The sequence below is a fragment of the Bombyx mandarina genome, chromosome 04, assembly GCF_030267445.1.
Source record: "Bombyx mandarina strain Sakado chromosome 04, ASM3026744v2".
In the NCBI taxonomy this organism is placed as follows: domain Eukaryota; kingdom Metazoa; phylum Arthropoda; class Insecta; order Lepidoptera; family Bombycidae; genus Bombyx; species Bombyx mandarina.
The window spans coordinates 17218137-17243676 of NC_143211.1; the positions used below are offsets into that span (position 1 = coordinate 17218137).

A 25540-nucleotide genomic window follows, 5' to 3' on the forward strand; every position below is an offset into this window, starting at 1 on the left:
TTTGATGTTGGTAACTCGGTCTCGTGTTTATATTATCTTGTTAGGTTGTCGGTTTATCAAAATTTGAATTTGTTTATTTTTTGTAAGTCTTTGGTGTTTTGGGATGTCTAATAATTTATAGTTTATTGATGTTGGCAGTACTTTATTTCGAATTTTAAAAAGCTTACACATATATAGTGATAGATGATAAATAGCCAAAAGTAATAAATAGATAGATGAAAAAAAAACGTAATCTGAATTATTTATTATTAATCATTATAAATTGTTTTCGTTGTGATGTTGGTAATTTGGTTTTCAATGAAACTAATAATATTGCAAAGTATGCTTTTTTTTAAAATTAAATGTAGATGGATTTATTTAAAAAAATATTTGATTGTATGTATACCTTCATTTTCGTATTTTAATCAATCCTACGTGATTTTATGTAATATGTTGAGGCGTGAAAGGCTTTTTGGTTTAAGTGACATTATTGCACTTTTACAGCAGAGACATTTAAAGTTCGAAATTTGGAAAAAATATCGTAACAAAAAAACTTCTTCAGTTATTTGAAAACTTAATTGAAGTTCGATTAAAAACATGGAATTGTTGATGCTAATCTATATACATATATAAAAATGAATTGCTGTTCGTTAGTCTCGCTAAAACTCGAGAAAGGCTGGACCGATTTGGCTAATTTTGGTCTTGAATTATTTATGGAAGTCCAGAGAAGGTTTAAAAGGTAGATAAATGAATGAAAATGCTCGGAATTAAATAAAAATTACAATTTTGTTTTTCCTTTGATGTCCCCCCCATCGGACGGATTCCTTTTGTCTTTTATTTATCGATTGAGGCACTACGAAGTCTGCCGGGTCAGCTAGTATCAAATAAAACGGGCCTTTCATTACAAAGACTAATGTCGCGTATTAAGCGAAATGTCGGTTAAGTCGCATAGCCTTTTCACCCCTCGATATATTTAATTCAAGTAAATTTAAGTCACCCCTCACTGTTACTATCGTTAAGTATATGATAAATATACTGGAATAGCTGAAACTACACACACGCCACCGGTGGACGGTGGTATAACAGTAACAGTTCTTACTGGTGGTAGGACCTCTTGTGAGTTCGCGCGGGTGGGTACCACCGTCCTGCCTATTTCTGCCGTGAAGCAGTAATGCGTTTCGGTTTGAAGAGTGGGGCAGCCGTTGTAACTCTACTGAGACCTTAGAACTTATATTTCAAGGTGGGTGGCGCATTTACGTTGTGGATGTCTATGGGCTCCAGTAACCACTTAACACCAGGTGGGCTGTGAGCTCGTCCACCCAACTAAGCAATAAAAAGAAAACCATCCATCCCTAACGAGAGGCAATATCAATACCACTACGAGTTGATGAATGTCGAAGTTATTTATAACAAGTGTCAACACGAGATAAAGTGTGTACAATTAGTACACATTCATAAATAGATCGACTATGTTGTGAGTGATTTTAATATGGAAAATTAATGTTGTTTTTTGTAAAGTTTTTTATGTTTCGATTTGAAGACTAGGATAGCTATTATATCTATATACAAAAATGAATTGCTGTTCGTTAGTCTCGCTAAAACTCGAGAACAGCTGGACGAATTTGGCAAATTTTGGTCTTGAATTATTTGTGGAAGTCCAGAAAAAGTTTAAAAGGTAGATAAATATGAAAATGCTCGAAATTAAATAAAAATAACAATTTTATTTTTCCTTTGATGTGTCACCCGTCGGACGGATTCCTTTTGTTTGTTTTAAGTTTATTTTATACAAAAGTTTAGGTCTTTTATTAATCGATTGAGGCACTACGAAATCCGCCGGGTCAGCTAGTATTATAATGCAATTGAGGCTGTCACTCTGCGACATCTTCTAGCTTCGGTAACCATTTAAAACCCGTTGGTCTCTGAGATCATCCACATGTTTAGTGAAAAAAAAATTATCACTTACATCACTCTAGCGAGATTAAATTATATTAAAACAGTCTTAATGAGGTGTAATCGTGTTACGAAATGAGATCCACCCGCATTAATATAAAGTTGAAAATCTCATTTTGATTATGGCCTGCAAGTATTATTGATTTTATTTAATTAATTCACCGATTCTTTTCGATAGATATTTTGCAACGTAATTTTTACTCAACGTCTATCCACAACCTGCCTACAAAGAATATTGCGGTATTTTGGTCATGTTGCACGCAGGGATACCAGCAATTTGGAACGCCTTGTGGTGACCGCTAAAATCGAGGGGAAAAGGCCTAGGGGTAGAGGTCCCAAGCGATGGTCGGACCAAATAGCGGAGGAACTAAATATGCCCGTCAGCGACGCATTCCACCAAGCTACACAATGGGATTGATGGAGACAGCTAGTTGAAGGAATCAAGCAGAGTCACGATCCTCAGCAATGAGGGACCGATTGATTTTTATTGCTTAGGTGGGTGAACGAGCTCACAGCCCAACTGGTGTTAAGTGGTTACCGGAGCCCATAGACATCTGCAACGTAAATGCGCCACCCACCTTGAGATATAAGTTCTAAGGTCTCAAGTATAGTTACAACGGCCCACCCTTCAAACCGAAACGCATTACTGCTTCACGGCAGAAATAGGCAGGGCGGTGGTACCCACCCGCGCGGATTCACAAAAGGTCCTACCACCCGTTTGCAGAGAGAGAGAGAGAATTTTTACTAAGTACAAGAAATCCGATTGACTTGAAAATTTGCACACGGGTCAACGACCGATTACACTATGCACTAATAATTTTATGCATTTGCTTATTATCTCTTCGCAGGATCACATAGAACGAATTTATGAACTTATATTTTTTTAGTCTTTAAATTAATTTATTACTTATTGCATTTGTATGTATATATACTTCCAACAAATTTTATATGGTAGATAACATGATTATTATAGCACTGAGTTTTAAATTAAATCTTAGCAATGCTGTCTAGAAACTTGTCATGGATATTATTGAAATCGTTATAGATGTTGGACGACATTCACGCTGTAATGTCTATGAGCGCCACTAACTATTTGATATCAGGCACCAAGAACTGTAAGTGGTAAAGGGGGTATCAATTTCCAACTGAGTTTCTCGTCGGATCTTCTCAGTGGGTCGCGTTTCCGATCTGGAGGTAGATGTTGCGAAGCACTGCTCTTGCTAGGGCCAATGTTAGTAATACTCTCGGTTTGAGCCCCGTGAGCTTACCTACACGTCAAGGAGAAGCTGAAATAGTCTCTCAAGGCTATCCAGCACAGGTAGGAAAAAAAAGGGTATCAAGAAATTCTTAGGATATATCTTTAGGATATCTTTTTTTGTTGCCCTTGTAGGCAGACGAGCATACCGACCACCTGATGGTGAGTAGTTACGGTCGCTGGTGGATGTCATCAGTGCCAAGAGCAGAGCCAAGTCGCTGCCTACCAGATCTGATGCGGTCTCCTGAATAGAGCAGTAGCAAGAAAACAGACAGAAAATATCTATGTTAAAATTTGGATATTATTCCGTATTCCCGACATTTCTGGGTCGTAAAATCAATTCAAATATAGATTTCCAATTTTGATTACTTATTACTGTTGTATTGTTTATTCGTAAAATATGTTGTTTATCCGATTAAAGCATTTTTTTTTATATAATTTTAGAATGGTAGTAAGTACCTTCTGGCAATGTATAAAAAAAAAAAACTTAACATGTCGCGGTAGAGATATCCTACAGCAGTTATAATTTGCTCTAGTATGGAACGACCGGCGTGTTCGAAGTGGACCTTTCTAAGCGGTATAAACGTTTGTCTAAGACGGAACATTTATAAAACGTTGTATCCGTAATGTGTAAGAAGAAAATAAACAATTTTGGAAAGTTGTCGTGCCGCTTGCGACCGCCCGGTAATGTCGCCGTAACCTCGCGGGGTCAAATATTTCACGAGAATAGTTAAATCTGTTTGATGTCGTACATAATTATAATAGTTTTTTTTTTCTTCCGTCCATTGAATTCTTGTTTTAATTAATATTCGGTAAACGAAATCTATGATAATCGATTTTCATTTAAGTATTATTTATGTAATTGGACAAGTTATTTTAGAGATAATGGATAACTGATAAAATATTTTATAGTTAGTACGATGTTTTATGTTTTTTTTTTTCTAATTTGCCTGGACTGAGAGAACGAGGTAAATCACTTACCTGATGTTAAGCGGATTAGAATTGAGGTGAAGATTTAAATTTAAAAAATCTTGATGTTATTTAGTAACTTTTGTTCACTGTTTGACCAGCCCAGGAGAGACACTACTCCATCACGAATTCCGGACTCAGCTACCGGTCATCGGTAACTTTCTTGTACGTGTGTTGGTAATTCACGTTCTCATCACATAGGTTTATTTATTTATTATTTATTGCTTAGATGGGTAGACGAGCTCACAGCCCATCTGGTGTTAAATGGTTACTGGATCCCATAGACATCTACGACGTAAATGCGCAACCATGCGTAGTCGTCGTAGCTTAAGGGATAAGACGTCCGGTGCATTCGTGTTGAGCGATGCACCGCTGTTCGAATCTCAGGCGGGTCTCAATTTTTCTAATGAAATACGTACTCAACAAATGTTCACGTTTGACTTTCACGATGAAGGAATAACATCGTGTAATAAAAATCAAACCCGCAAAATTATAATTTGCATAATTACTGGTGGTAGGACCTCTTGTGAGTCCGCACGGGTAGGTACCACCGCTCTGGCTATTTCTGCCGTGAAGCAGTAGGTAATGTATTTCGGTTTGAAGGGTGGGGCAGCCGTTGTAACTGTACTTGAGGCCTTAGAAATTATGTCTCGTATTTATAACTTCTCGTGGCTGATGTGGTGGTGTTTGTGTGTGCAGGTGGAGGCGGTGCCGTCGGGGGCATGCGCTGGCGTCGGTAAGGGATGAGCGCGGCGCGCGCGCCCGAACCACCGCGCCACTCGCAACGCACCCACCAACAGGTAGCCCTCACAGTTCGATGCATTAACTACATATTTTAGACATTTTAACATCAATAAAGCAAACGAGGTAAAGTTTAGTTCAAGTTCCGCCCTTATAATTAAAGCTGTAGCGATATTTGTGAACATTTGAAAGCTCTCCTATCAAACTAATCATAAATAAAATTATTTACGCGAACGCTTGAAGTTTTGACGAATGAACACGTTTTTTTTTTCAATGCTCGGCATTTGCAGTGAAATATGATTTTTTGGAAACACTATCGGTCTTTCCGCTTGAAGCTACGCAAGGCTAAATCGGATCGAACCGCGTGACAAGCTTAAACAGACATCATCGTGTTGATTTTTGTTATTGTGCTTTATAACTAGCCCTTCCGAACCGAACGCGCCAATAAATTGGTAAAACGATCGGTAGTCGTAGGGAATGTTAACGAATTTGACTCTCATGTTTGTTTTGGCTTCAAAATAAAAGAGAAGCTCATTAATGCCTAGATGATAGAGCGTCCGTCAGTCTACAAACTGAAGCTGACATTGATCAACCCATTCCACGAACGCAGAAGAATGTTTAATGGATAGTGAGTCTTAAATGTCGTGAGATTCGCATTCAAGGAGGTTTTTATAGTTCCGTTTATAGAGGATACTATGGTTTTGAAATATCGTGTAAGAGTGTTACAGTAGGACAACCCTGTGAAAGTAAATTTAAATTGTTACGGATTTGATTTTATTACACTACTAGGGACTCGCCCTCACTTCGCTTCGGAAACATTAAATGTTATTATTGATAGTTGAGTCCCGCGATGTTACCCGCGGTTATTGTCGTACCGCGGGTGACGCCGCGGGGCGAAGCTAGTCTAAAAAAGTAGCCTAAGTTACTTCTTATATCATCAGCTACCTGTCAGTGAAAGTCCCGTCAAAATCGGTTGAGCCGTTCCAGAGATTAGCCGTAACAAACAGACAGACAAAAATTGTTAAAAAAAATATTTTGGTGTATGTACCGTATACATATTCATATTCATGTAAAAAGCAATATCCCGGTACAGTTTTTTTTTTTTTAGGGAAACGAGCGTACGGCCCACATGATGGTAAGTGGTTACCGTCGCCCATGGACTTCAGCAATGCCAGGAGCAGAGCCAAGCCGCTGCCTATTCTGCTGCTGTTTTCGTCGAATTCGACAAAGAGTTCGGCGTGCAACCTAACCTAAACATCAACCCGCTGAGTTTCTCGCTGGATCTTCTCAGCGGGTTGAATCAGTTACTCTTTAGTTCACCAAATACCACCCCTCCGGGCGTCTTATCTTTTAGGCCACGAGTACTTAAATATGTAAGTTTACGGTTAGTGTCCATATACTTTTCCTGGTGGTGAGACCTTTTGTGAGTCTGCACGGGTAGGTGCCACCATCCTGCCTATTTCTGCCGTGAAGCAGTGATGCGATTGCTTTGGAGGATGGGGCGGCCGTTGTAACTATACTGAGACCTTAGAACTCCTATCTCAAGGTGGGTGGCGGCATTTACGTTGTAGATGGGCTCCAGTAAGCACTTAACACCAGGTTGGCTGTGAGCTCTTCCACCCAACTAAGCAATAAAAAAAAATGGCTGCCGAATATTTCGAGGCTATAATAGTTAGATCAACCGTTATATACCAATAGTTCTAACTTATCCGATATATCGACCCACAATATACTATCTTGAACAACGTTCGACAACGACCTCATATGACCCAAGTAAAAGTGGACCATTTAAATTAAAAAAAACACGCGAAATAAACGTGAGTTCTGATTGTTTTTAATTAAAAAAATACATAATTGTTTTGGGAGTTTATTGTTTTTGGTTTTCTGTAGCATTCGGAACAATGATAGTGATGCTTTGGAACTTATGCTGTTAGTATCATTTCCAAGTCATTTATCATTTACCAAGAAAATGTATGTTATACGTTTTAGTTTTAATGGCTTTAGGTTAACTACTTGAATTGAAAACTTTTGAATTTGAAACTCGGTGAAACAAAAATGCCACACTTAAAAGAGAGAAACACATAAATCTATAGAATTTGGCCTGCGAGAGAAACAGATAGAATACTTCTGAATGTTTCATCTCTACCAGATCTGAATTACACACTTTTTTTTCGAATAGATAATCTCACAGATCACTTGGTATACAACGTGAATTGTTATATTCACATTGAAGTTTCAACTGTATTAGAGCAACGTTGTTATTAGCTTGTATAAAAAATAAGGCACGGGGCATGTGAAAGCTAGAATAAGCCACACTATTTTGTTCTACACGCTCCGCTGTAGATTATGAAGTCGTTTCATTGTGATGAGCCGTGTTTATTCAAATAAGAGTTTTTCTTGTGTATTAATTAAACGGTCAATTTGCAACACCCACACTTAATTGGATCTAAACGAGATAGTCGTAAAAATATAACTTCATTTCTAATGTTTTAATCACTGTCATGACCCGTCGTTATCTCGGATCTCATTGTGTTATATATCTACTGTCCTTACGTATAATATCGAAATTGAAAAACGGTACTTTACAGGAGAGCACTTTGAAGTTAATTTTGTGTATCAAATTGTCATTTATTTATCTGCAAAGAATTTCAGATATATGCGAAACTTTTACTGGCAATTATTTTTTCCAAAATTTTATCCAAATTTTTTATTTAGCATTTTATCCAAAATTCTTCATAGTTTTTGAGAAATGTTAGTTTCGATACTTCACTACCTTAATTAATTAGTGTGAACAATCAAAACGGGCCGTTTAGGTTGTTTACTTTACCTACTATTATTAAATATCACCGTGTCGATATCAGGCCAAAAACACGTGGGTAAGATTTAGTACTAGTGAGCGAATTTTACCGGCTTCTTTTTAAACATGGGCAAAGGGTTCCATAGCACTCTCTCCAAATATGTATGCATATGCAGTACGGTGGGTCAGAGTCACCTTTGCGAATGTTTTAGACAGGAAGTTAGTAGAAGCTTGAACGTAATTGCCCGACGTCTCTTCTTTCTTTCCACAAAACTTTTTATATTCCATTTTATATATTACGAAAATTGGCTCTGCTTTCTGGCAGGTACAGTGTTTTTGTAAATCAGACCTACGTGATGCTTTGTGAGTTCACGGATCCTCACGGATGGTGGCTGTTTACTAATTTTAATGCTGTGTCATCAGCACCATTGAAGATAATAGAATATTGTGCCGTGTTGTTGGTTTAATGTTTCTCGGAAGATAGAGTTAGACGGCTCAAAGTACAATAGCTAGAGCTACTATATGCTGCAAAATTGTAAACAGCGTCCGTCACCTAACAATTAATTAGCTCATTTTTTTCATTACTAGGATGGGTGGACGAGCTCACAGCCCACCTGGTGTTAAGTGGTTACTGGAGCTCATAGACATCTACGACGTAAATGCGCCACCCACCTTGAGATATAAGTTCTAAGGTCTCAAGTATAGTTACAGCGGCTGCCCCACCCTTCAAACCGAAACGCATTACTGCTTCACGGCAGAAATAGGTAGGGTGGTGGTACCTACCCGCGCGGACTCACAAGAGGTCCTACCACCAGTAAAAAAATCCCAATGTCCTAATTCTACGGCAGGAAGCAAATATATTTCTAGTAAATGCTCACGAATGTTTTTCGCAATTAAGGAACAGTGTTGTGTAATAAAAATGAAATCCGGAAAATTTTTTGGGCGTAATTATTAGTAATAAAGTGAAAGGAATCAATCCTACATCCATGCCGTGGCCCATCCTACATCCGAGTCCATGTTTGCCGTCTAATAGACCGTTGCTTCCGAGGACTTTGACTTACATCTCATGATGCTTAGTTAATATCAGGTGGACTCTTGGATCCATGACAATAAAGACTAGTAAGGTGTTTCGAAGCCTGTGGTAGTGCTGACAGCTGCGTCTCTGTTAAAGAAAATGACACACTAGCAATTAATGTAATTTAATTATTATAAAATTGTATTTATTTTATCGACCTAGAGAATTAACATCCTTTGATTTTTGGGACGTTAACCTCACATTATATAATAAAATATGTAGTTCGTAGCTTCATTTCAAATTTAAATACATCAAAATCATTAATTTTATTACGAAAAAAGTATTAAACACCCGAGATTACGGTAGATGCACTAGTTTTTTTCCGTAATAAAATCCAAAAGAATTTTGTGTGTGTTTTTTTTAATATTTAATATGTAAAATTGTATTCGATGGAAGAGCGTCGTCATTTATCGGAGTGATTTGTTTTTTTACACGATTGTATTCTGATTAAGGTTTGTAGGAAAGAAAAAAACTTATAAAAGTTTCTCGGGCAACATCGAATAAAAAATTGAAATTCATATTGATAATTTTGTCACTAGATAAAAACTAGTACATAATTAATTGCAACACGAAATTATTTGTTGTTTTTAAATCTTTTCATATTTTAGTCAGTCAATGTTCATTATAGCCTTGGTCGTACGAGGTTAAGACCTTAAAATTGATTAGTAATTTATCGTGCGTCCTTTTTTTATTGCCCTTGTAGGCAGGCGAGCATACGGCCCACCTGATGGTGAGTGGTTACCGTCGCCCATGGACTTCAGCAATGCCAGGGGCAGAGCCAAGCCGCTGCCTACCGCGCCAAGCCGCTGCCTACCGCTGCTTATATTTAGCATTTGTCCTATAGAACGGCCTGAGAGCAATAGCCTTCGTAAATAAGTAAACAGATCAGGAGTTCTTGCCCCAAGAGTGTTAGAAGGTTGATGGGGCATGCATCTATTTATATTACCTAGAGCGTACACTCTGCTACGTACTTTTAGACATGAGGTCGCAGCTCAACATGTATTATTTGAACTGGAAAGCATAATTGTGTGTGGCAGACAAAGGTTGATGCTTTTTGCCCCTACCTATTCGTTGGTAGCCTAAAGGGGTATTCTAGCTACGCTATGACTGGTAGTTGAGCTCACGGCACTCAACCTGAGAAAGTTTGCTAACATTGGCCTTAGCTAGAGTAATGCTTCACAGAATCGACCACCGGATTGGAGTCGAGACTCGCTGAGAAGATCCGAGGATCTCAGTTGGATGGGTCTATGAGTTAATATTGATACAAGTCTCTGATTTACATTTCAATACATTAAATTGTTCCTTCAACTTGGATGTGGTTTATTAAAGCATTAATGTATTATTTTTCTTCTTCACGGAATCAGCTAATTTATTTTTGCATTCATGTTTATTAAATTATTATGTAACACACATTTTATTTATTATATCAACACTACGTAGGCGTCTAGACTGATTTCGAACGTTTTTGTTTTAATTACTAATAATTTTATAAAAGAAACATAAAAAAATAATTTCGTTTGATTGGCATAATTTTGTAAACCTGTTTCCGAAACTGTATTCGAATAAATTTGGCATATAATATTGTCCACGGAGCCAGAGTCAAATAAAAGCTTTATTTAACAACTAGCGACCCGCCCTCGCTTCGCTTCGGAAACATTAAAACACACATGAAACCAAAAAATAAAAATAAAAAAATAAATAAAAAAAGTAGCCTATGTTCATCAGGGACAAGGTCGGCTTCTAATGGAAAAAGAATTTTTCAAATCGGTCCAGTAGTTTCGAAGCCTATTCGAAACAAACAAACAAACAAACAAGAACAGAACATCAACAAAACATATAGGTTAATAATTGTAATAATTTAATCTTGGGGTAAAATAGATATTCCTTCTATTAAGTCAAAACTAGAGCTGTTGCCAGGTCTTGGTTCAGTTGAAGCGAAGCTGGTATTTGTAATTTTTTTTTCGTTATCATTATCTTGACCATCATCATCATCACTGTTTTCATCACCCGAGTCGCTATCATCGTGATGAGTCGACATAGGGCTCATCGGCGTAGTTTACAACTCGGTCGATTCGGTCTTCTTTTTTGTCTATAATTAATTATTTTTTGAAGATATTCGATTCGTAGTAATCGAATGTTACTTTTTTCATTTACCAGCTTCCGATTATTTTCTGTTCTTTTCTTCCATCTGAAGCCTAGCTCTTTCATAATTCGTCGTAAGCTTCATTCCGAGCCATTAAAATTTATATCTTCTTTAAAATTTTCGAAGGCTTTCTACGGTACGGAGTTTCGCTGCTTGTTATGTAGTTATTATGATTACATCTTTTTATTACAGATTGAACGAAACTATCCATTCCGGTAACTTTCTTCTTCCCTGATCTTTTCTTACCCGGAGTCCGAAACACGGCGAGCAAGCCAGAGCCTTTAGCTTCGTTAATAATGCACCTAACAGTACTCACTGATGTTTTTGTTGCTTCCGAAGTCTGTTTTAATTTTTCCATATCATTCTTCCCCTGTTTTATAATGAAGCAATATACATCGTACACAAATTTTCTACCCTTTCTTTTAAGTACTACACCAGTTTGTCACGGCATAGTGTATGTTTTATAAAAAATCAACAAACACTCAACAAATAGCAATGGCAACAAAGTCCACAAGCAATTATAACAAATAACTTAACGATTAATAACGATAGACTTTCCACTGTACGCAAGCGTACTTTTGGGAGCAAGCGGAATGAGGGCGCGGTGCGGGACGCAAGGCTCGACTGATCTACCAATAACGCGCTCGATACGATTTCCCCTGCCGTTGCGCCTCACCCTCACCACCAAAGTGATCTAAAATTCGGTTCTGCGCAGTCAAGGTCATTTGCTCAAGAAGTTTGCCGCTTATTATACATACTTGTTGAACGTCAAAAAGAACTACCGCCAATTCACAAGAACTAGCCTCCGTCCTGACAAGAACTGGCAAGAAACTCAACGGGCATATTGTCTTGTGCTTTGTTATGTGTGACGTCATTTAGGGCTAAATAAACCCTGGACTTAATTTGTGTTGTGGCTGAATTGTTTTGTTCCATATACCCTTTTCTTTCGATCGTTGAGAAATTTTGAATTTTTTTAAATGTTGTAAACATAAATCATTTACATTTCACAAAAATAGTGATTTATAGGTTCTCAGATGTCTCCGTGTGTCCGGCTGACTATTGCTTATCATATAGTTTATAGATGCTTTGAATATTAAGAGAGAAAAGTTGTGAAGTTTAAATAGCGCATAGTTTCTTTTGATTTAGCCGCCGCAATTCATCGAACTATATCAAGGAAGGAAGTATTTTTGCTAATTCTGCGCTGCTATACTTTGTGAAGAGCATTGAGATGCAGCCTCGTGTTCCAGTACCTACAAGAAATGACACGCACGTTTGGTAAAATCAAGAAATCGTATATTAAGTAGTTGGTTATCAGTTAACCTAGAAAGCCCGTTAATGGACGTTTACTGATTAGAGCGCTGTCGGAAAAATCAGATCAAACAGCGACACGATACACCAATGAACTGGTGATTTATGGAAAAGCGTGAAGTTTCACCGTGGGAACCACGATCACGGAACCGCTCTTTCTGTCGCTACAGACAGTTTCATTATTGCAAGATGAAAAGTAATCTCTAAGGCTTTTCTTTGTACGGTCGAAAGAACACTACGATGTTCAAAACTATGTCAAGTTCTTAGAACTTATATAGAACTTAGAATTGATATCCTAGAATTTATATCTCAAGGTGCGTGGCGCATTTACGTTGTAGATGTCTATGGGCTCCAGTAACTACTTAACACCAGGTCGGCTGTGAGCTCGTCCACCCATCTAAGCAATAAAAAAAAAGTTCATGAGAATATGTTTAGTGCAATAAATAAGTGTAAATATATTGCGTATTTTATGCCAATCGATATTTTATTAAGCGTTGATTTGACTCAATTGTACCATGAAAACGAGTATGGGAAATTCAGACGCAGAATTGCTTCGCATCAGAAGTAATCATAGCAATGGTAATTATATGTTGGTATGGTTTTAGTATACAATGTAGGGATATTAACAGCTTCTCAAAATATAATATCGTTGACTCACATGACGACCCCATCTCGGGGCGATGAGATGTCAAGAGAGAAGCGTTGCTATCGTGGAGTTACCAGCGGCTTCTTTCAAGTTGTGTTAGGAGCTATATACTATATGCGAGGAAATGACTCCATAGAGCGCCTTGTCGTTCAGGGCAAAGTAGAAGGCACCAGACCGCGTGGAAGGTTGCCCATGCGATGGACCGACCAGATCAAGTCGACAGTTGGCGGCTGTTTGCATGAGTGTACCAGGCTCACCACAAACCGCGAGGAGTGGCGACTGCTCGTGAGGCGCATAGCATCTGCCCACAGCAATGATACTGGATGGCGACCACGACCGCTCTGACAAGAGTGATACGACATACAAACATTATATTATAGGGTAGTCTGAAAGCGGCTTTATTAACTTGTCGATTATTTCACACCCTGTATTTCATTGAATCTCTCGTTTCTGTCGTAAACAAAGCGATCGAATTCGTTACATGATTTCAAAATTCCGTAGCTACGATGTAGCTAGATGAGCCGGTGATGTGTTTATGACGTTTGGAGAGCTGCGCCGTAAATATGTTTTTTTTTGAGATTGACATTTTATTGTTTGCGTGGGCGGGTCAATGTTCCAACCTCATATTGTCGCGTATTCTGTTAATATTAATTGCCGTGCGACAGAAGACTTGCCTGTGGTTCATGAGATCTTAAACCTACAGCGCCCGTGAAGCAGTAATGCGTTTCGGTTTGAAGGGTGGGGCAGCCGTTGTAACTATACTTGAGACTTTAGAACTTATATCTCAAGGTGGGTGTCGGCATTTACGTTGTAGACGTCTATGGGTTCCGGTAACCACTTAACACCAGGTGGGCTGTGAGCTCGTCCACCCAACTAAGCAATAAAGCTATTTGTTTTCTCAGTGCTACGTGCGCTATTGTAAGATCTCAAGGGCATATGCAAGCAAGGCGACGATAAGTGTTGCTTCTGATCCAATCTGCAGGTGTGCTGATGAAGAAATGTACTTCCACAAATACTCTGTGACTGCTGTGACGTGGACACTAAAATTATTCTCGAACTCGAACGATTCTCGGAGAATATACTCCCTGCCCAGCGGAAGTGAAGAGTGTATATGGAAGGAAGGTAGTACAGCTTGTGCTGGACTCATGTGAGACTCAGTGGCTTATAGTCTCAACACCTGCTGCTGATAACAATAATAATGGTTACCCGAATGATAGATCTAATGGACGCACAGTTCTTTTCTATCCAAAATAAAGGTACAAGGGAGGGGGGGGGGGGAGGTACCTGGGATGCAGTAATCAGAAGATAGGATATCGAATTTAAATGATCCTATTAAAATGTCATTAATGGAAAACTTTGTTAAAAAGTGCCAAGTACCTACACCTTTTAACTCTTCAAATATTCAATAAATAAACTTCCAATACAATCAATAAACACTAAAGTCCGAGAAATGATCACACGTGTTCGACTTGTACAAAATTAATTACTATGCCAAAGGCTATAACGTATTAGAAGCTATTAATTCAACAGAGTCGACGTGAAAGTGTTACAAGCACACAAAATCACTTTCACAATAACATAAATGAAATGTTAAGAAGGGATTCCTAATAACCAAAAAAAATGGCGCGATTAAAAATATCAAATTGATTGTAAGCTAATTAGAGTTTATTATTATTATTTTATAATGGAAGGACGAACTCACACAGTACCTAGTAATAAATGGTTACGGTCGCACATAATTGCTAGCCTTTAAGGAAACTGTAATTAATTAAAGAATATTTACAAAACTTGGAGGAGAGTTAAATCGAGAGTAAGCGGTGCTGACCTTCATAAGTAGAATATACTGTACACATCTTGTCAAGTGAATTTGATTGATACAAAATGAAACCCACAGCGTTTATAAGTAGCATGCTATTTGCTAAACGTAATTCCAGGAAGCAGTTGTTCGTTCCGGTTTTAAGGGTGGGGCAGTCCTTTATTTATTTATTTATTTATTTATACATACACACAATACATATTACAAGAAAAAAAGGTAGGTACATATAAAAAAAACGAGTAAAAGATCTGGCTTGTAACATAAGCCATGTGCGCACGACTAATCAAAATAAATATGATAAGTACCTACACAATGTTCCTAACAACTATAGGATAAAATAATGTAATAACGAAAACTAATCTAACTTATAATGTTATGAAAGTAATTCTACTTACAATAAGCACATGACAATTATACTACTTAATCTACTATTAGTATACTATTGAACATTTTTATAAACATAAATTTGACCAAAACGAACCCAAACGAATTATTTTTTTTGTCTTTGCTAAGTTTTCTAGCCATGCTTATTATTATGTCAGCAGATATAGGTTCGATATAAATTTCGACATCAAGTGTCAAGATACATAGATGGTCGAATTTATGTTATGGTGTTTGTGACTTTTGGTAACCAATTTAAAACATTTTTCGTTTCATTTTTTCGTTTCATTTTCATATTTTGGTCTGGATCATCGCTCAGATGTATAACGGCTTACCTACCCTCAAGTCGAACGCATTTAAGCTTCGCCACAAAAATAAGTAGGATTGTGGTATCCATTTGTGCGGGCTACGGGCCCACTACCAGGTGTGTAACAATTGGATCGCGAGCTTCGTCCATTCTCTCTTCATTTTAAATCCAAATTACCGTTAGAGTTAAAAATAAATCTTTGTAAAGCTCGCAAATAAAAACGTTTTGAAATTTTAGATCGGCCCCCTCGGTCCCCCGTCCCCCCGCGGCCCGGGATCGTAGGCGGGGCCAGTCATGCGCGGGCGCTTTCTGTGAAATCATGAAGGTCGTCTCGCCCTGTTACAGTTTCTTATTGTTTTTCGTACCGTTCAAACTGGACTTTGAGAATTGAGGTAATGATGTCACAAAACTTGAGGTGAAAAATTAAAATAGATTTGATTCATTTACTTATTTAACTGAAGGGAGCCTAAGTTATGCTCAAATTCATGAAATCGATGTCGCTACTATGTTATGTAATCTATTGTATATATAAGTAGCTATTGTGGCGGTAGATAGGTTATTAAGATTGTCTGTAATTATACCGTTAAATATCTGTCTTTTGTCCGAAAATGTAGGTATATTAAAAAAATAATTCCAAATATCATAGAACGTATAACGATAGTGCAACTTCAAGTCATCCGGAATTCATGATGGCTGATTAATTTAAGAGCTTATTCTTTGCTACTAAAAACTGGAAACAGCTGTAAAACGGAGTTACCTCAAAAAAAAATTGATTAACGAGAATAGATCTTATCCATTTTCGGTCTTCTAAAACAACAAACAAAAGATAAAACTTTTTGTCGTTCGAGTTACGTAAGAATATCGTACATAACTGTGCATCGGCACACGGGAACCGAACTGACATACCTACGGTCGCCGAAACGCGAATTATTCAGTAGTTTCCGAGAAAGAGTTGGGGCGCTATAAATTTAGGAGGCAGACTCGTTTGAGTTATAACGCGGTACATTACCTACATTCCGAGGGACAAATAAAAAGATTTCGGTCTTCGCTATTGTTTTAGAGTCGATTAGAGTTATTTAGATTTAGAAGTGGAACTGATTTATATTTTTGATGTTCTTAAAGTTTGTACCTTTCTGAATATCTACTGTTTACAATACTATGGGAGATATTCAAACTGCTGAAAACGATAGGCCTTTGAAATTCATGTATTCGAATATCCTAAAATGGACCGATGAAATTCGACAAAGCGATTTAGACGTGTATGTAAACGAGTAGGAAAGGCTCTAGATGCTAAAGATTTTTTTCTATTTGAGCTTTTTTTTAAATATTCAGCATCTAATTGTATTCTCTATCATGCTCTGCACCACAAGGCGCTCAACTGAGTCATCACCCCGCCGCGACACATGCCCGAAGAAAGTGAGAATGCGACCCTGAACGATGGAGGATAGTCGCTGCTTGATGCCGACTTGATAGAGGGTACAAGACCGCGCGGCAGATCACCGTTACGATGGACCGACCAAATAAAGGCGGCTCTAAACGGTTCCGTTAACGAGTGCACAAGAAGGGCCGCGGTACACGAGGAATGGCGACCTCTGGTGAAGAGCACCACCACCCGAAGTGATGACCACGACCACTCTGCCAAGAGTGCATGCGACTGAGAAGAATCTAATTGTAGTGTATTGATATTGTTAACCGCATCGACTCTTATATTTAATGCTGCTAGGTCTTCGAGGTTGAGTTGGGAGGCTTCATAGTTTGAAGTAGCTCGTATTCTGACCTTGAAATTCTAGATAGTTTTGCGATTAGCATAATCGAAGCGATGGCTACATAGCAAGAGCTTTTTTATAATTTTTTATTATTATTGCATTATGAATGGACGATCTCACGGCCCACCCGGTGTTAAGTGGTTACCGGAGCCCATAAACATCTACAGTGTAATTGCCGCCACCCACCTTGAGATATGAGTTTTAAAGTCTCAGTATAGTTACAACGGCTGCCCCACCCTTCAAACCGAAACGCATTACTACTTCACGGCAGAAATAGGCAGGATGGTGGTACCTACTTGTGCAGACTCACAAGAAGTCCTACCACAAGAAAGAGTACCGTTATATATCACAGAGTATCGCTATCAGTAATAGTAGCATAAATTGTTTTTGCGACAGTACAATTATTCACGCACATCAGTAATGGCGATTCAAGCTCTTTAGTCTGAATTAAAGTATTTAAATAATTTTCATGAGCCGCCTCTGTCGTTTCTCAGTTCTACGTGGCGAAAATCAATTTTTACACGGAAACAAAGCCTTCGCATGCCCGGTCGAGTGCGAGACGAAAATAAAAGGATAAATAACGAACGGGTCCATTATTTAGAAAAATATTTCTAAGTCAATTAAATCCAAAATACAAACTAAGAGTCGGGCGTTGAGTCATCCGTGTATTTCTTTGGTCATTTGAACGATTTACTGTTATTTGTTTGCCGTTTTAATATACCTATTTACAATTATTTGTATAAATAGATTAATTTGATCGTGGGCATGTATGTTTGTTTGTTGTGTGTGTTTATGACAAAAAATAGGTATCTGTTGAATATATGACATAATATGTAGTTTCTTATTATGTGTAGTATCGCGGCTGCGACAGGAATTAGTGAGTATGTCATTAGCATTTCTAGCCTCATATTATGCGTTCTTCATATGCTTTTTGTGCTGTCAGCATGCAAGTAATTGCGTTAAAATATTAATTGAACAAAAACATTGACGAAAGGTTGGTAAATACAGTCGTACTTTTTTTGAGAAATTTTGGTTTTATTGGTGGTTGGGGTATCTAATACCTCACGGGTAGATACTAGAGAGAGAGCGAGAGATACTAGACTAGAGACACCATAGAGCATCACGCGTTTCCCGTTGAAAAGTTCCACTAACCAAATTTTTACGAATTCTAAATAAGACTATACAAATAATGAATTTCAATAAAAATAAATATTAAATCAGCGAGTGAAACCGCGCTCTAAGCACGACCAGTCGAATAGCGGGAGATTCGATCGCCATACCATTTAGGAACAAAGAAAATAACTTTGCGAATAGTTAGACTATAAAAATATCGTCTATATGTGTACGTGTTCGTTGAATTAGACGTATTTTTTTTGCTATTTTTTTGCTTAACTAAAGGAAACGTGGGTTTTAAAATTGTCGTCATTACTGTAACGGTATTCGAAGGAAACGTTGACTATTTAAGTATTTTATTAGAGGAACACTAAATTTGGCTCACTCTAGCTCGAATTCGGCGATTGACAACCACGTATACTCGTACCACACGTCCTTATGGATCCATCAGATCCAATAACCTTTGCATTAGACGCCTTCTAACATTAGGAGGTAATCGTACTCGTCGAACTCGACAAAGAGTTCGACGTGCAACCTAACCCATGCATCAGCTCGCTGAGTTTCTCGCCGCATCTTCTCAGCGGGTCGCGATCCCGATCCGGTAATAGAATCATTCGCGAAGCAGCTACTCTCGAGTTGTTAGGTCTCCTTCGGAGGCGCTCGGGTAGCTGTTAGCAAATCCCACCCCTCTTGGCTGAGCCTTTTCTCGCTCATCTGTCCTGGTGAAACTGGAAAGGCCTCTGGGCCACCAGTAAATCTTTAATCATAAAAATAGAAAATACTCGTGCCTTTATTCATTTTTCTTTGAAGTCGTCGTAGCCTAAGTAATATGACGTCCGGCATACTCGTCTCGAGCGATGCGACCATACCGGTGCTCAAATCCCGCAGGTACTGATTATTCTAATGAAATCCTCCGTAGCGTGGGTGCTGCACATTGTGTGCATTGTGTAACAAAAATCATACTACTTAATTGCTAGTAGTAGGACTTTTTCTAGGCGGGTCGGGCTATTCCGCCAAATTTTTTTTATTGCTTAGATGGGGACGGGTTCACAGCCCACCTGGTGTTAAGTGGTTACTGGAGACCATAGACATCTATAATGTAAATGTGCCGCCCACCTTGAGATATAAGTTCTAAGGTCTCAGTATAGTTACAACAGCTACCCTTCAAACCGAAACGCATTACTGCTTCACGGTAGACATGGGGGGGTGGTGGTACCTACCAGTGCGAGCTCACAAAACCCACAACCCACCAGTAGTGCAAACGCACCACCAGTAATTAGGCAAATTATAATTTTGCGGGTTTGATTTTTATTACACGATGTTATTCCTTCACCGTGGAAGTCAATCGTGAACATTTGTTAAGTATGTATTTCATTAGAAAAATTGGTACCCGCCTGCGGGATTCGAACACCGGTGCATCGCTAGATACGAATGCACCGGACGCCTTATACTTTAGGCCACGACGACTTCTTCTCAATTCAACATTGTCAACGTCGTTAATGATACAAATTTGCTTGCAAAATTTACTTACTTTACTCGCTTACTCGAAAAAGGTCTCGGCATCATTGCGTCACTCGAAACAAGTTCACCGAGCGTCTTACTCATTAGGCCACGGAGATATCGATAATCTTAATGCTATTAGTCAGTCCGTATATTAATCACATGAAACGGTCGACGACCCCGGCTTACTACTTACCACCACTTCATGATCCGTCCGTATACGTACGCATCACCATTATCCTACCCAATTCTGAGGAAGTCAGTCTCCAGTTCATTTCCCCACACAATCTTTTAGGGTTACACGTGTGAATTTTTTTTATTTTTATGTTTTATTAGTTAGATTGTTAGAGGGCCTCACAAATAAATTAAATAAATTTTCAACAATCTTTAAATGTAAATTGTAATTTTTGAACGTGATGTTTACATCTTCGACTGTGGCTTTTTAATAGGACCACCACACTAGATCAGTTAACAGACATTCCAACGTATCATCTTGAGACATAAGAATAAGGTCCCAAACCAACCAATAACAAATCCAGCTTAATAAGGTTAACTCACGAGTGATACTCTCGTGACTTTCTCCAAGCCAGTGGTAGGCATTTATTTATTTATTGCTTAGATGGATGGACGAGCTAACAGCCCACCTGGTGTTCAGTGGTTACTGGAGCCCATAGACATCTACAACGTAAAAGCACCACCCACCTTGAGATATAAGTTCTAAGGTCTCAGTATAGTTACAGCGGTGACTGTGCTCTTACCATTGCAACTGTCCATGATCTATGGTCATCACTGATCATAAGGTAGGCTGTATATTGTCTATATTCGAAGTCAATACTAGAGAGAAGTGTTTCATGTGAACTAAAGTCTCCAGCTCAGTGAGTTTCTTACGAGAAACGAACTTTTAAACCCTTATCAGTCCGGCTTTCGTCCTGGCCATAGCACGGTCACAGCCCTGGTGCATATTACGGATGCCATCAGATTTGGCATGGAGAGTGGGAAACTGACGGTGTTGGCATTGCTGGATTTCAGTAATGCTTTTGGCACCGTCGATTTCGACATACTTCTAGCCATCCTTAGCTCCATTAACATATCTCCAACCGTGGTTGATTGGTTTCGCAGTTACCTGTCTGGTCGCCGACAGCGTATTCACTGTGAGAATGCTTATTCTTCATGGTGTGAAACGCACGTAGGTGTACCGCAGGGTGGCGTTTTATCTCCTTTACTCTTTTCAATTTTTATAAATTCTATTTCTTTACAACTTACTTCTTCCTACCACCTGTACGCAGATGATCTACAGATATATACGCAAACTTCTTTACCAGAGCTGACCAACGCGATAAAGATCCTGAACAATGACTTATCGATATTGTCCCGTTGGAGTAAGTCTCATGGATTGAGGGTGAACCCGTCAAAGACACAGGTCATTGTTGTCGGTAGTTCAAGAATGTGTTCGAAAGTTACATGGTCGCAGCTTCCGGCTATTTTATTTGACGGCGCACAAATTCCTATCAGCGATACTGTGAAAAATTTGGGTATCTTAATTGATAAAAACCTTTCATGGAACGCACAAATAAAAGAGGTTAGCCGGAAGGTGTTTGCATCAGCTGGATCGTTGAGACGGTTACGAAATTTTCTTCCAACTGCCACTAAAACTGCGCTTGCACAGTCTTTACTTCTTCCAATTCTTGACTACGCTGATTCCAGTTATCCGGATCTAACCGAAACACAACTTGATAAACTTGAGCGGCTACAAAATTTCTGCATAAGATTCATATTTGGGTTACGGAAATATGATCATATATCTGAATTTCGCACTAAGCTCAAGTGGTTACCAATTCGCCTTCGCCGCAATACTCATGTCCTTTCTTTACTGTGTTTTCTGTACTTTTTATACTGTACTCTCTTTAGCCCCCATACCCCTACATATCTCAAAGAACGTTTCGAGTTCCTAGGTGATACGCATAATTTTTCTCTGAGATCATCAGATAACCTGAGACTGAAAATGCCGGTGCATTCATCATCATTCTTTGACAATTCATTCACCGTCCAGGCGGTTCGATTGTGGAATGCTCTGCCGGATGCAGTGAGAAGTGCTCCAACTTTAAACTGTTTTAAAAGAATGTTGAAGGAACACTACTTATCTGCTTAGTGCTGTTTGTTGCATCATTATCATTTATAATTTCCATACTGTTGATTTATTATGTGTGTGTAAGTATATTAGTATGTATTGTATGTAAGTATGTATATTGGTATATATTATATTATGTAAACGGTATATATCTGTTTATTATATGTATATATTTTCTATAATAATGTATTGTATATGGTACACCGCAACATACCTGCTATATTTTTTATATTTTACAGAATTTCTGTAAATTAAACGGTTGTCTGGAAGAGATCGCTTTTAGCGATAAGACCGCCTATTGTACATATGTGCTTTTTGACTGTTTTTTTAAAATGTAAATTGTGTTGGTGTGCAATAAAGTGTATTCTCTCTCTCTCTCTCTAAAGTCTGGAACAACATATTTTGTTTAATTAAGATAAACATATTTCGATACCACAACTACAACTTACAACATACATTTTAAATATTATACGTACGAATGTACAACATAATATATGGAGACTGATAAAAAGGCGAATTCAAGAATATTTATGACACCTTTAAAATGTTTACGATCTCAAGAAATAGTAAAAATGTCCACGTGAAGTATGTGCATTCGCGTGGGCAGCGGATTGATACGGGAAATACGTCTTTACTTACAAACACGTATTTGTATTGGATGTTCGAAATTATATGCAAAAATCTACGGTTATCACATTGAGGTGGTAACTGCCTATAGACAAAACGTGTGTGCTGCTTGTCTACATGAGAAAGAATTAATAACATTTTTAACACGCGTTAAATAGCTTGATAATATGTATGTAGCTAAGCCCATGGACACAGCCCAGAGAGTTTCTCGCCGGATCTTTTCATTGGATCGCGATTCGGATTCAGTGGTTAATTCTGTGAAGCACTGCTCTATCTAGGGCCAATGTTAGTAAACTTTCTCGGGTTGAGCCTCGTGAGCTCACCTACCAGCCATAGCGTAGCTATAATAGCCCTTTAGGCCCTTTAGGCAAGTAGGTAGGGATAAAAATGTGTACCTATATAAGACAATCTTTGAAAGGGATTTTTACCCACTTTAAAACATCTTATTCAATTGAAACTTCGGTCCTTTATCAAGGACCAATAACAATAGAATAATTTAATAATAATAATTTAAAAAAAATAATAAAGTTATCCGACCCTGATCTTCACGATTTTCAGGATTAACAACAGTACGACCGGTTAAAATATGGTATAGTATCTTGTGCCACTGATTAAAGCATGTATGGTCCTGCTGCCTTCCTGGAATGTGATAGCTGCTTCTACTCTCCTTCCCCGGAATCAAACCTTAATTCCCCGTTAACAGCGACTCAGTCACAGAACTTATCATTAGACAGAAGAACATAATTGCTCCAATTTTACAGGGAGAGTCCTACGTAATGAAGATGCATTGGGTGAAATAGTCATAGTACGAAATAAGTCATAAAACGAGTTAATAATTTGTTTTCACATATAATGCACTAAAAAGCCGATTTTTCCTTACTACGAGAATATCATCGTGAAATAGCAAAAAAGAAAAAATAACTGCTTTACTTTAGAACTTTAGTATAGCAGTTACATTTTCAGTAATTTTTAAAAATACTTTTTTATACTGAAAATATATTTTTACTTTTTAAAGCAAACAATTATTTTCTGTAAATATCCTAAAAAAGGAGTGATTAAGAAAAAAAACTCCTTTAACATCTGACATTTTAGTTTTATGAACTATTAATTATTTTTATTTTTGCTTTGTAGTGCGTACTTATTTAGACTACTAAAACTGTAAAATATCGGAAATCTCGGAAATTGTGAAACGTACATAATAAAATGTAGAAGTGATTTTAGTTTATAATCTATCACGCACAAACTTACCAATGTAAGTTCAATAACAGTGAATATTAAAAAAAAACAAATCAGACTTTAACAAACCCGCGTGTAATTGAACCAGTCTCTCCCACACTTTGTATCTAAATGTCGAATTCTTGTTTGGGTGTTTTTTTTTTTCAATTAAAATCATTAATATATGCCAATTTAATTGCAGTAATCCATGTCCGCAAGTAAAACGATAGAACGTTGAACTCTTGACGGAAAGCATTTTGTCATGATATAAATACCTATATACAGAGTATGGTAACTACAGAATGTTTTATTTCGTCGGAATATAATAAGAAAGAATCGGAAGGTTTCGTTCGTGATGTCGCAAACTTCGAGTGTTGGCATGTACGATTGCAGTTTTCTAAAGATTATCGGTATACTGTGGCAAAATTCAGAAAAGTAATTAGAGATTTATTCGCGTTGTTTGTTTCTTGCAGCAAAATAGACAAGTTTTCCGTTTTATAGGGTGGGATATCCGCTAATTTCATTCAATTAAGATTTATTGAGACTCGTGTCTTATGTTGGATGATGTCATTTATGCTGTGATGCGTGTGGGCTCCAGTAACCCCATGACACCAGGAAACATAAAAAAACAGTGGATTTTGACTTCGATCCAGTCCATGCATCTAGCGTTTACTTTAAAAATTCGCCAAGCTGTAAAATCAGACATGCGGTCCAAGTTGCAAGCCGAAAGGCATGATTGATTTGCGGTAGATCTAGATAGCACTGTGCTATCTACTTGTGTAGGCTCATAATTCAAAGCATTGATGTTCACAGCTAAGAGGACTCTTTAAATAAATACTCTTTAAGTAAATTTCCATTGATCTAGACCTGTTTTTGAGATAAATATGAAGGCCTTAGAATTTAGACCTATTTTTAAGTGAACCCCTCAAAATTGTGTGCCCTAAGTAGATTTGCAACAGGAAAATCATTTTATTAAGGTAAACTGTGACGCCTAGTTGAGAAAAAAAAAATACATTCTAAAACAAACAAATTCAAAGTTACCACACTTTGCCCAAAACCATTCCTGAGTACAGAATTGCTTTAAGTGAGCTTAATAATTATAAAAAAAGAAAAAAACACGTTACTTAGTCATATTGTAAGTTGTTATCGTTCTGTTCGAAGATTTATTGATTCGGTACAATAAAACATTATTAAACGCCCGCGGCGAATAGTACTGAGTTTCGTAAATTCTAAATTGAACGGTTTTAAGAAAGTTGATTTTGTAATTTAGGCATGCGATAAGAGAATGATGACAGTGAATTCTTCTTACGAGGCACCGAAGTTGCACAAGATCCAGTCTGTGCGCTATGAAAATAATCGACAGGATATATTTTCTCATTTTAATAGTGACTATTTTACATAATTAATGATGTAATTTTATTTAAATAATTTTAGCAGACTATTATATGTCTTTTAGAGAGAAAACAAATTAATAGTCGTATTTTTCAATGTTTTTCTTTTTGAGAAAATAAAGGCTATTTTTTGAATATCATGTATTTCATTGAAAATAAAACACAACAAACCTATTGTAATATTTGATACAACTATGCAGGAGAAGCTAATATACGTGCTAATATTTTAATGCTGTATTTATAGTAGAGTATTTCACGACGCATCGCATTAGGATCGACTTTGATGTTAATTAAGCTCTGAGTGCATATTGCGATTTTAATGAGGCGAGCTTTAATTTATGAGTTGGCGTCGTGAGCTCCTTCGATGTTTTGCTCATTTTTCCTATTACTGTACCGACAATTTTGGTTCGAATTTAATTTCAGCCACTAAATT

The 25540-nt window shown here is 37.7% G+C and overlaps 1 protein-coding gene across 2 annotated transcripts in view; it reads left to right on the forward strand.

Annotated features, from left to right (window-relative positions):
* The window catches only part of LOC114253388 (uncharacterized), a 195005-nt gene that overhangs the window by 5470 nt on the left and 163995 nt on the right, over nt 1-25540 (forward strand). For both annotated transcript variants that reach the window (XM_089727209.1, XM_089727208.1), the window contains exon 2: nt 4853-4953. In XM_089727209.1, coding sequence (XP_089583335.1) covers nt 4853-4953 — 101 coding nt within the window. The remainder of the gene's footprint in view (nt 1-4852; nt 4954-25540) is intronic.